Below are 12,280 nucleotides of genomic sequence, written 5' to 3' on the forward strand. Positions count from 1 at the left end.
ATTACTCAATAACGTAAATTTATAGACGAGTTTATATTTTTTTACAATATTAGTTAAAGTTTGAGGTTTTTGAATGCACCAAAGCTTTGACGTATCAATAAAACTACTGTTTTATGGTTTTCGTAATTACTCAATAACTCAAATTTAATTTATTTTTTTTTTATTTACAAAATTAATACCTATATCAAAAGTTTCTGAGGTTTCTAAATACACCTTTGGCTTTGGCGTAGTTTGATTGACATCTGAGTGAAAAATTGACGCCTGAATAAAACAAAGATATTCTTTTCATTTGGTCTGGATTTTGTGGGGTCATATTTTTTATTCCCTTCTTCGATTTCACTTCTTTCCTATCGGCTGAAAAGCCTTTAACAACAAGCGTTACGATACTTCTTTAAAAAGTCATGAAATTTTTAAAACTATTTTTGTTTGGGTGAAACTGCATGTTTTTATACCACATAATCTGCGATTTCTATACAACCTGAATTTTAATATCACATTAAATTATTATGCCACATTATTTATTGACACTATATCTACGTTCTCTTATTTGTAGATAACTTCTAGAAACATTCTAAGATAACTTATAAAAACATTCTAAGATAGGGATATATCAATATGTGTAATTAAAGCGCTTATCAATCAGCATTTAATATAATTCAGCACACGCCACGTTCTATAACAAATCAATTCACCCCCTCGCATTAACTCGCGGAAAGGTTTTGTTGAGCTTTGAGCTAAGCATACCTGACAATAATGCGCTTAAGCTATGCGCAGGCGTGTACCTGCTCAATCATTCTTATCCAAATTAGGGGATGTTATCAACGAAGGGTGGATACGCCTAGTTATATGCGGACGTACGTACTAACCACATAATATATGTATATATATATATATATGTTCATACATAGGAATCTGTTTGTTCTTTGCCAAAATGTTTACATCGTACCAACTCGTAGATACTTCTGTTTGTCACTCTGCGTTCATTATCCTTTGCCACATACCCGTAATAAATTCAATTTTGTTAATATTTTAGTTCTAATCTATTTAACCATACAAATATTACGGGTTGAAAGTAATTTTGTTAAATGAATAACTATAGGTTTTTGTTACCTACTTTGCTACTCTAATACCGAATTTAAACACAAAAGTTTCCCACCGGGCTCGGATTTTTGTTGTTGATGTAATATCATAATTATCCACAAAAAAATACTTGTATATAACGGATAGCAAATGTATTGTTTAAGGTTACTATATTTGCTTGTGGTTTAAGAATATGGTCACCTACAATATATGATAATATACTAAGGTTTTTTTTTTAAGGAATAACCTTCAAAACCTATAATTTTAGAGGCTTGTCTGCAGGTAGGAAAGAAATGATAGGAAGGAATGTGAATGTGAACAATGCGTCACAAATATTTAGACCAATTGAAAATAAATCTTTATTTAATTTATTTTGTAATTGGTGGGAATCGATCCCACGACGCAAATTTCGCAGTCGAGCCTCTACCCAACTACGCCACTGCGCCTGTAAAATAAATATGTCAAATACACACCGGACCAATCAAAACAGGTCTAACGGAATTAATGCTTTAAAAAAATATAAATATAAATATAGTTATAAATATATTTATATATATATATACAATATATATATATATATATATATATATATATACAGTATCTACTCAATGAATTAGGGCCACCCATTATTTTTTTGAATACTCTGAAATCTTTTGGATTATTATATTTATTTTACATAAATACTTTAAGTTTTCTATTGACATCTAATATCATGTATATTACCTTCAATAATATGTAAAATATACCTGGATTATTTAAGCCTTTACAAAATTTCTAACCGTTTTTCTGAGAAAGGTCCCTAATTAGCACAGGTAGACAGATAGTTGAAAGTTCATAAAATAGTCCTATCTCATTTATTAGTGAAGTTTCTTGAGTTCTGGTTGTTGTTTTGTTCAGAGAGGTTATATAGTTATCGTGTCTTGCGAAAAAAACTTAATTTTTAATTTTAGTTCTTAAAGTATAAAAAAAATTTGTAAACACAAGTGTTTTTTTTGAAAAGGACAAAATGGGAAAAAGTAAAGACATTTCTGAGGAAAAAAAGTCTAGTGTTATAGTGCTACTGAAATTAGGAATACTATCTAATAGAGAAATTTCAAAAAAAGAAAACGTTTCTCGTCAAACAGTGGAAAGAGTTTCAAAATCAATAAAAAATCAGTCACCCGCCACCAGCAATCGGCGAAAGAACTGTCGTAGGATTAGAAAAACAACACCGCGGACTGATCGAAAAATCGTTCAAAGTGCCTTAAAAAACCGTAGTGCATCAGCAAAAACATTAAAAATAAAATTGGAAGAAGAGGGTATAAATATATCGGTATCAACACTGAGGCGACGTCTTTACGAAGTAAATCTGAAATGCAGGCGCCCTGTGAAAGTACCAAAATTGACACCACGAATGAAAGCGGATCGATTAAAATGGGCCAGGCTACATCGAAATTACTCGGTAGATGATTGGAAAAAGGTATTTATTTAAATTGAATTTTCAACATATCATTTTAGTAAATAAACTTATATACTTGAATTAAACTTAAATTTTCATTATTTTTCAGGTCATCTTTAGTGATGAGTGCCGGTTAGAAGCCGTGACAGAGAGCCGTCAATTCGTCAGGAGAACACCAATGGAACGTTACAATGAGGCCTGTGTGGTAAAAGTTATCAAACACCCCCCTGCAACAATGATATGGTCATGTATTATTAACAATTTACCTGGGCCGTTGTTTTTCGTGGAAGGAACAATGAACCAAAATTCCTATAAGCATATAAGCAGGTCCTCGAACGAATTTTATTGCCCTTCTACCATACACTCGACCCAACAGAAGGTCCATACACCTTCATGCAGGATGGGGCACCTTGCCACCGGGCTAAATCAATAATACAATTTTTGTCTAACAAAAATCTGCCTTTGCTCCCCTGGCCTGGAAATTCTCCGGACCTTAATCCTATAGAAAACGTATGGAGCATGTTAAAAAATAAGGTATACTCATTTACAAATCCGACAGTAGACTGTCCAAAAAAAAATATTCAAAAAATTTGGTCAGAAGACGAAGAAATAAAAAATATGATAAAACAGTGCATTTTAAGTATGCCAAAAAGAATTGAGGCAGTTATTTCTGCCAAAGGTGGAAATACTAAATACTAACTATATTTATATGAAAATATATGCATAATTTAAGCGTAATAAAGTAGTGTTCATGTGTAAATAAAATTCAATGTTGTTTTATTCAAGGTTTTCTCTGAGTTATTCCTGTTTGAATTGAGAAATTGCGCGAAATTCTGCGTGGCCCTAATTCATTGAGTAGATACTGTATATATATATATATATATATATATATATATATATATATATATATATATATATATATATATTTATATATATATATATATATATATATATATATATATATATATATATATATATATATATATATATATATATATATTTATATATATATGTGTATATATATATATATATATATATATATATATATATATATATATATATATACATATATATTTATATATATATGTGTATATATATATATATATATATATATATATATATATATATATATATATATATATATATATATATAAATATAAATATATATATATATATATATATATATATATATATATATATATATATATATATATATATATATATATATATAATATATATATATATAAAAATATATTTATATATTTATATATATATATATATATATATATATATATATATATGTATATATATATATATATATATATATATATATATATATATATATATATATATATATATATATATATATATATATATACATATATATATAAAAATATGTATACGAATTATCTTATTATAATTAGATAATTTAAAAATAAATATATACTTTTCCATGCGTGATGTCTTTGAACTAAGATTTTCAAAACCTTACATTAAACAATCACCTACACATATGTATTGAATAAATTTTAGTCTGATTTCGATCAAAAGAGTTTGAAATTGTCTAAAATTGGTCTTTAAATACTTAAATAGGAAAATAAAAATTAAAAATTAAATATTCAATACTACATTATAATTTTCCAATGACCTTTTTGTATCAGTTTTTAATACAATGCAAAAAATTTAAAAGTAGATAATAATTTAAATAGGAAAAAATGCAGAATGTAGCCCGGGTTTAGTAATAATTTGATGTTTTCTTATTAAAGTTTACATCCAATATATGTAAAATAAATACCTCGTTTCTCTACTTTTTTTGCTTTACTTACGAAAAAAAACAAATGTTCTTATTCATATTTCCAGCAAAAAGAAACTATTAGAAATATTTATTTAGTATTTTATGTCTAGAAAGATAAACGAGTATTTTATCTTTATGCACAGCACTAGCCATGCGGTGTTAACGTTAAAGTCTTAATTCGCATTACCCCCATGCTGAAATGCCCTTAGCTTATATTTTTCAGGAAACTGCGCCGATAAATATAACACTTATCTTCCTGTTTTGGATTTACTCAATTCGAAAATATTAACATTATTTACTTTATTGTTATATAGTTTTGCTTAAAATAAGTATCTTCACTACTACTACTACTACTACTACTACCACCATCATGCCCGCTTGGGTAGGCAGATAGGATGGAACGCCACACTCTTCTGTCCTGACGTACACTCCTCGCCTCCTTCACGTCTATAAATCTAGTCATACATGCCCTCCGATTACGTAGACTTTTGACACCACCAGATTTTAGGTTCTAATTGATCTGACCTTGCCAAGTCTCTTCATGTATTCGAAAAACCAATTTTTATACTATTTTAAAAGTGACCCTAAAAACTGTTTTGCACATTGGGCGTCTACCCAACAGCTCTACAATACACGTCCTTCAATAGTTAAAGTCTCATTTTTATCATTATGTTTTAAAATATGTATATTATTGATCAATTAAAGTTCCCTTACCAAAACGATTTTAAAGACTAAGAATCTTAAGTTATTATATTTTCTAGTTTTAAAATATTTTAATCTCTTAATGTTTCCATGATATTCACTTTCATTTTTATGTAATGCTTTCTTTTACTCTATTAAAATTTCGTTTTTCCTGAAATTAAGATAAAACGTTTTTTCCTTACATTACCAGCATAAGAGTAAAATGAGCTTTAAAATAACGTGTGTAATACATATAAATAAATTATATTTATTTTGTTGAATTATTATCAATAAAATAAGGCATTGTACTGGTCTCCTCATCTCAGCCAACCTAGGTATATGACGATCACGATACTTATACTAAAATAGTAAACTTAAACATATATGTTTATATGGTTTATTTTTTAACATCTCATCAAAGATGAAGAAGAATATGGAAGTCTGGGCATTTACGGGGCTGACGACCGTCATCGGCTGGTTTAAGTGATCACTTTACACACGTGTAACATTCACCAATTCTACCCATTATTGACAACCACACTACTCAAATTCTTGGAAGTTCTATATATATGAACCAATTTAGAAACCTTGTTCTTGAATCACTAGAACTTCACTAGAAACATGTATTGGTGGGATGTAAAGAAGCTTTTTACTAAGCAGAAACTCTTATATTAGTATATGAGGTCCGAATCCTGGATTATAATCACACACATGAGAAACGCCGGAAAATACCATTTTCATTTTTATTTAAGCTTATAATTTGACCAGATAATTTATTTACAACATTTTGAGTGTGTCCAAATACTTGTTCACAAATACTTGTTCACAAAAGCCCCGTAAATGCCCAGACTTCCATATTCTTCTTCATCTTTGATGAGATGTTAAAAAATAATATGAAAATAACTCCTGTAATTGGAGATAATCCAGATTTTGTGAACAAGTATTTGGACACACTCAAAATTTTTTATATGGTTTAAAATTAAAATCAATCGGTGCACATTCCGTTCCACAATGATTTCACATTCGCTCGCTGAAGGTTGATTTGACCGCGACCCGCCCTGCCGAGTACCGCCTGTACCACACTTGATGAGATAGGACACGCTTCAGCCAGTCAGCGAATTTTAGCCTTAAATTATCATGTTGTGTAAAAGCTACTCTATTTAATCGTGATAATCGTTTTGTATGTGTGTATATATATATATATATATATATATATATATATATATATATATATATATATATATATATATATATATATATATATATATATATATATATATATATATATATGTGTATATATATATATATACATATATATATATATATACACACACACACATATATATATATATATATATATATATATATATATATAAAGTAATTTGATAGTAACTGTCCTTGTTTGGGATCAACGGTCCCGACCCCCGCCCAATCGCGCGAATTCCAAAGTAAGGAGATTATTTAATATTTTAAAAACATTATTAATTGTTTATGGTAATAAAACACTCTCTTTACTATAGATCATTTGATAGTCAAGCTGGTATGGGAATTGTTATTTCGAGACAGCTAGTCATGAAGTAAAGGTTTTTGGTTGGTATCTTGGTTGGGTATTAATTGAATGTTGAACGATAAGGAGTGTGATAAATAATAATTTGGTTTTTATTCTCTCGTATTCTCACATAAAAGAGATCACATAAGAATTTTTCATAAATGAAACGCTAAACATCTCCTTCTCCGTTTACTTTCCCATCGAGCCTTTATATCTTTCACTTTGAGCTACTTCACTTACTTCGTCTGTATTTTACAAATATATTCCATCTATAGAAGAAAAAGGTCCTTCATTAAATCAACGATCGAGTTTACATTGCATTGTTTCGATGGTGAGCTCTATGAACTATTTGGCGTAGATAGGAATTAACTCTAAAATTTTTTGCTCTAAAAACCGATTTTAAACTAAATTTCTTCGTTAAAAATACTTTTTTATCTGGAAAAATCGTATCAAAAATCATAAAAAAGTTTCATGTTAAATGTTGCTTTTTATATATGTACTCGTATATACACACATATATTCATAAATAAATTAGTATCCTGTAATTCATTACTCTCAATCTTAAAACCGCTACAAATTTGTTAATTCACTTTTACCTGAAAGAAGTTTACTCACATCTTCATTAGATTCTCATCATTAATGAAAGATTCGTATTCCGTTTCGCCTGAACAAAGAACCGCATCCCGCAAACCTTACCTTCCTCGATGCAAGGTTCGCCCTTAGAAATTCAAAATTCAAACATGATTCCGTAATAAGTTACGGGGCCTAGAAACACGTTAATGGCTTGTTCAAACACCATTACGATATTTAAGACGTAACCGTAAGTCTGCAAAGTGCGTGCCACTATCGAAAATTTTCAAAAGGGTAAAGAAACTGGATCAAACATCCTGTATTGTAAATCATGAATTTCGTTATTTTTGCAAAGTGCCAGGGTGATTTGGGTTTATGAGTATCGAGTCTATATCCCACCGTGTATACTTTGATAATAGGGTTGTCCTTTGGGAGAGCTGAGGTAAATTTGATTAACCGTAGTCAGCAGCGATTGAATCAGGTAACAGGGTAATGATGTATTTGTTTACTAACTAAATTGGCCCCATACGATGATGCGTTAATTTTACGGCTTACATACTTGTACGTCGAGTATTTTCCCTCGGGAATCGGATTGGATCTTGCCAGTTTTGAGTATGACCTTTTTAATGACCATAAACTAGGTCAAAGTTAAATACGTACAAACTATTTAGAGTTATCGTTTTATGTCTATAATCAAATTCATATAATGCAAAACATCCCTTTCATAAAATATTCTATCATTCGGTTTTCATGATAAATTATATTACTCACTGACAATTTTCTTATTATTTTCATTTGAACGTCAGTTCACGAATTACAAATTTTAAAATTCTATGTACTTAAGTCGTTTTTTTTATGTATTCAAAATAAACTTTTATTAGACATTAAATAGTTTTATCGGTAATCAGAGATAAAAATGGTTTTTCTCTTTTTTATTTTTTTATAACAACAATCGTAAATGGTAAAGCATTGCACTAATTAGCAAACAATCTTTACAATATGGTCTTATACATATCGGATTAATTTTTTTCTGTTACGATCTTGAAATATATAATTTTCAAGCAAATAATACATTTGTTATAATACATACGAATATTACAGATTAAGTCAACAGAGGTAGTGGGTTCAAATGCGATTTAGGAGAAAAAGTTGATAGCCTATGCATAAACTGAGCTAAAACAAAAGTTAAAAAATTATATTTGACTGTTTTATTCCTTCACAATGCAGTCGTTTGGTGGCTTTGATCAATTTAAGACTATAAAACAAGTGAAATAGTGGTTTTCGTAATTATTTATTTCGTACTATCCTGAGTTATTTCTCAATCTGATTGTAACATTTCCAAAGGGTTAATAACCTTAAATCAATTACATCGCTCTTTAGGTGTGGATATTGGGAAATAAAAATACATTATCATGGGACCAACGATAAATCACCACCACATTATTATACGATAAAATTTCATGAACGCGTTTTAAATCCATCGATTTTCAGTCTGCAATAAAAATATGAGTGTCCAGTCGAACCCTCTGAAAAAAATGAACCATCATCGGCAAAAGGGCGGATTATGTTCGATTTCGCTTCCGTTGCCGCCTACCGCGACTGGTTCCTACGTAACGATGATGCGGGAAATCATCCGGAACAAATGGATGAATGGATCTGCCGCCCAAGGAAGGGTGATGGGCGATCGGTTCCGGCCGGGGCGGCAGAACCCGATCCGGCCCGGGCGGGGCGGCAAAACTCGTTCCAGCCACAATAGCGCCCCTTGACCCAGAATAAAAGGGAAATTTATCGCGTACAATGTACAACAAGTTAATTTATTGCCACTGTTGGGAGGATGTCGCCCAAGGATTGTATCCTTGTTACTTGAAGAAATCACATTTCCAACCCACGTAACGATAAATATGTACATATTTATCGATGTATGGGTTGGTAAATGGATTCGGAATGCATTTTCTTTCTTTTTTTACCATTTTTTTTGTAAAAATGTGATCAATTGGAAAACAATAAAAAATATTACAAAGTAAAGAGATTTTAGGTTTATAATTACTAAAAATACTGATTTTTGTTTACCAATTTTACTATTTAAAAATTATTTAAATTATATAATATGTTCAAGAAATTTTGAATATTCATAATAGTTTTCGAATAGTTATCACATTCAAATTTATTCATTGATTTATAAAATATTATAAATTTGTAAAACATATTTCAATAAATAAACCATTAATTAAATGTTTAAAAAATAAATATCTTTACTCATAAGTAATAGAGAAAATAAAATATAGAGTTTAGAACATCTAAAAGTTAACAAATTATGAATTTCAAACAGAAACAAAACAAAAAGTATAAAATGGTTGACAATATTTGGACGTAGTACTCGTAAATAATAATAAAAAATACATCATTATTTTTATTTAAACATCAAAACTCTTACACTTTTAAAAAGCATTGATATTCAATGCCTAGATTGAATTAAAATGTTTCTTATAAATATTTACGCTCTGTGAATGCAATATAAATCAGGGTTGCGCCACTTAAAGCACATCTGAACAAAAGAGTTAAGGGCGTAATGGTCGATTTTTCACCTTATCTCCGATGAAATTTCCATTACAATAAGAAGGAATGCCGTTTGGTTAGACGAAAAATATTCCCTCGCATAAAGCATTTCAGAACAGGAGTTCCACGGATGTAAGAAAAGCGCACTTGGTAGACGGGAACATATTTAAATCATAAATTATTTCATATTTGTTGTAATTTGTATATAAATACAGAAATTTGAACAAAAAAATAAATAAAAAATACTCTACTAATAATAATAACTTGTGGAATTATAAGCTGCATATAAAAAATAATTACGTTTTCCGGCATTTCTCAGTATGTATAAATAATCTGAGGTACGGATCTTGCATACAAATAAAATGGTCTCTACTTAATAAAAAAAAATTCTCAATCCAACATAGAAGGATGTTGTGAACTTATAAGCACTGCGTCACGAGATTGATCACTATATCTGTGAGTTCCGAAAATTTTAGTAGTGTGGTTGTCAATCACGGGTAGAATGGTAAATGTTGCATGTGTGTAAAGTGGTTATTTAACCAGCCTATGATAGGTCATAAGCCCTGTTAATACCCAGATTTCTATATTTTTCTTCATCGGCATATGTATGTTGAAATTTGAAAATGTAAAAAAATATGAAATGGCTTTCACATTCCAAATATTAAAGGCTTCACTGAGTATTTATAAATTTATAATTCTTTATTAATTTTATAAGATTTATTTTTGTCTTCTAATGACATTCATTTCAGTATTTTTTTACTTAAACATGAAGCATAATATTTTATGGATATTTTTTTGAAACTATAATCAATTAAAAAGATTTTTTCTTTTGAAATACAGTACGCTAAAACTAAAACGGGCATATTTCCGAGAATATTTTTTCTTAAGTTTTCCGAAGAAATTCCCTCAATTTCTAAAGGGTCCACCATTTCATACGCAGGACACATAAGAGTAATAGGGCATTATGATTTAGTGTCGATATATCACGCGGCCATTTTGCCTCTTGTTTTGTATCGCTCTCCCTTTCCCTCCCACTGGAGAGGGCATGCACCCGTCCCGCCTGCGGCCGCGGCCACCTATACACCCTCTCCTCGCTCATCACGGCCTTCTAGATAGTGGAGAGCAACGCGCAATAATGAGACATGGTTAAGCCTGCAATCTCTGTAGAGATATTATTTGCCGCCCATGAAGAATGTTGCTTGTATCTGACACTTTCCCGCCTAAAGTTTCAGAAAGTTCTTTGTTCATTTTTCAGAAAAAAAATCTAAAGTTAATGTGTATGTTGTTTTTAAAATAATGTTTTTATTTAGTTTTTTTTGCAAGAATAAAGTTTTACGTAACAAAGTTTATTTCTATTTTACGTGCTAATAATTTTTCTTTAATTTTTTTTCAAAGAAGAGAAATATTTGTGTTTTATTATTTACAAAAATACTTAATGTTCATACTATTTCCTTTAACCTAAGCGGCTCATTATTAACAATAGGCATCAAATTGTGGTAAAGTGTGTTCGAACCGAGAAACTCTGACTCAAGAGTTCGCAACACTAACCACGAGACTATAACCCGACACAATTTAGTCAACAACGAGGTATGCATGTATGAATTAATTTATTTTCTTTTGTTTCAGGTAATTCAACTTCTAAGCATTCACAATCTACTTTATTCAAAAAAATAAACGAAATTGTAAGTATTTTTTTTCAAAAATATTTGTTTATAATAACACGAAATTCTTATTGTACGTTAATGCTACATTTATCAGTACAAACTGACATTCAATTGTTATTAAAAAAATTGCAACAAAGTAATATTTATTTCATTCGAGAATCGAATTTACGTGTAAATTTTTCATGGCAGTATGATGCCCTTTCGAGAAAACGATGGAATGGAATTCTATGAAAAATAAAATAACAGCCAAATTTCTTATTCTTTGGAATATTTCATTCACCCTAAAGATCCTTTTTAATTAAAAAATACTGTCACTTGTTTCTTAAATGTCTTCCGAGGAAATGTTATTTTCACTTTTAACGTTCCCCAAAAGTCAATATTTGCCATAAAGAAAATGAAAGGAAAGCGACGGAACGACCCGCGGTCCTGCTAACGATTGTTATAACGGCCCTTTATAGGACCCTTAACCCTTAACCGCCGCTCGCTGCTCGGAACGGGACGCAGACGGAAGGATATTGTTAATATTATAGACTGCCAACTATCCTAGTGACATCTTCACAAACTCCCAGTCTGAAATGAGACATAACCGAGAACTATCAGAACATTTCGTGGGTATACTAGCGAAAAACGTTAACCCTAAAATGCCTGTTATTTAAAGCTTTAAGGCTAAATAAAATACCCGCCATTGAACATAAAGTTGTTTTTTTCTTTTTAAACCACATAAATATTACATTTTAAACTACTTAGTGTATTTTGTCAGTTTGTAGAACGTTGAAACCTTTGCAATATACATCATTAAGTCAAAATAGCATATTTTAGAGTTTAGTAATAAATTTAGATTATTTTTTTAAAATTAAAACTTAATGGAAAGAATATAATTATATTTTTTATATTACAAAATTATAAAACGCACTTTTATGATGATTAAAATATAATAATAAGTCACT

General features: G+C 29.7%; 2 protein-coding genes across 3 annotated transcripts in view; one reads left to right on the forward strand and one right to left on the reverse strand.

Moving 5' to 3' along the window:
* The window catches only part of LOC148306554 (uncharacterized), a 459,678-nt gene that overhangs the window by 278,741 nt on the left and 168,657 nt on the right, over positions 1–12,280 (forward strand). The gene's annotated exons all lie outside the window — the stretch shown is intronic.
* The window catches only part of LOC148306559 (leukocyte surface antigen CD53-like), a 234,979-nt gene continuing 225,300 nt past the window's right edge, over positions 2,602–12,280 (reverse strand). Inside the window, exon 6 of the mRNA XM_088264803.1 lies at positions 2,602–2,745. Coding sequence (XP_088120929.1) covers positions 2,734–2,745 — 12 coding nt within the window. The 3' untranslated portion in view covers positions 2,602–2,733. The remainder of the gene's footprint in view (positions 2,746–12,280) is intronic.

Source organism: Brachycentrus maculatus, unplaced genomic scaffold, assembly GCF_059751285.1.
Source record: "Brachycentrus maculatus isolate JH-2025_06_01 unplaced genomic scaffold, ASM5975128v1 h1tg000238l, whole genome shotgun sequence".
Lineage (NCBI taxonomy): Eukaryota > Metazoa > Arthropoda > Insecta > Trichoptera > Brachycentridae > Brachycentrus > Brachycentrus maculatus.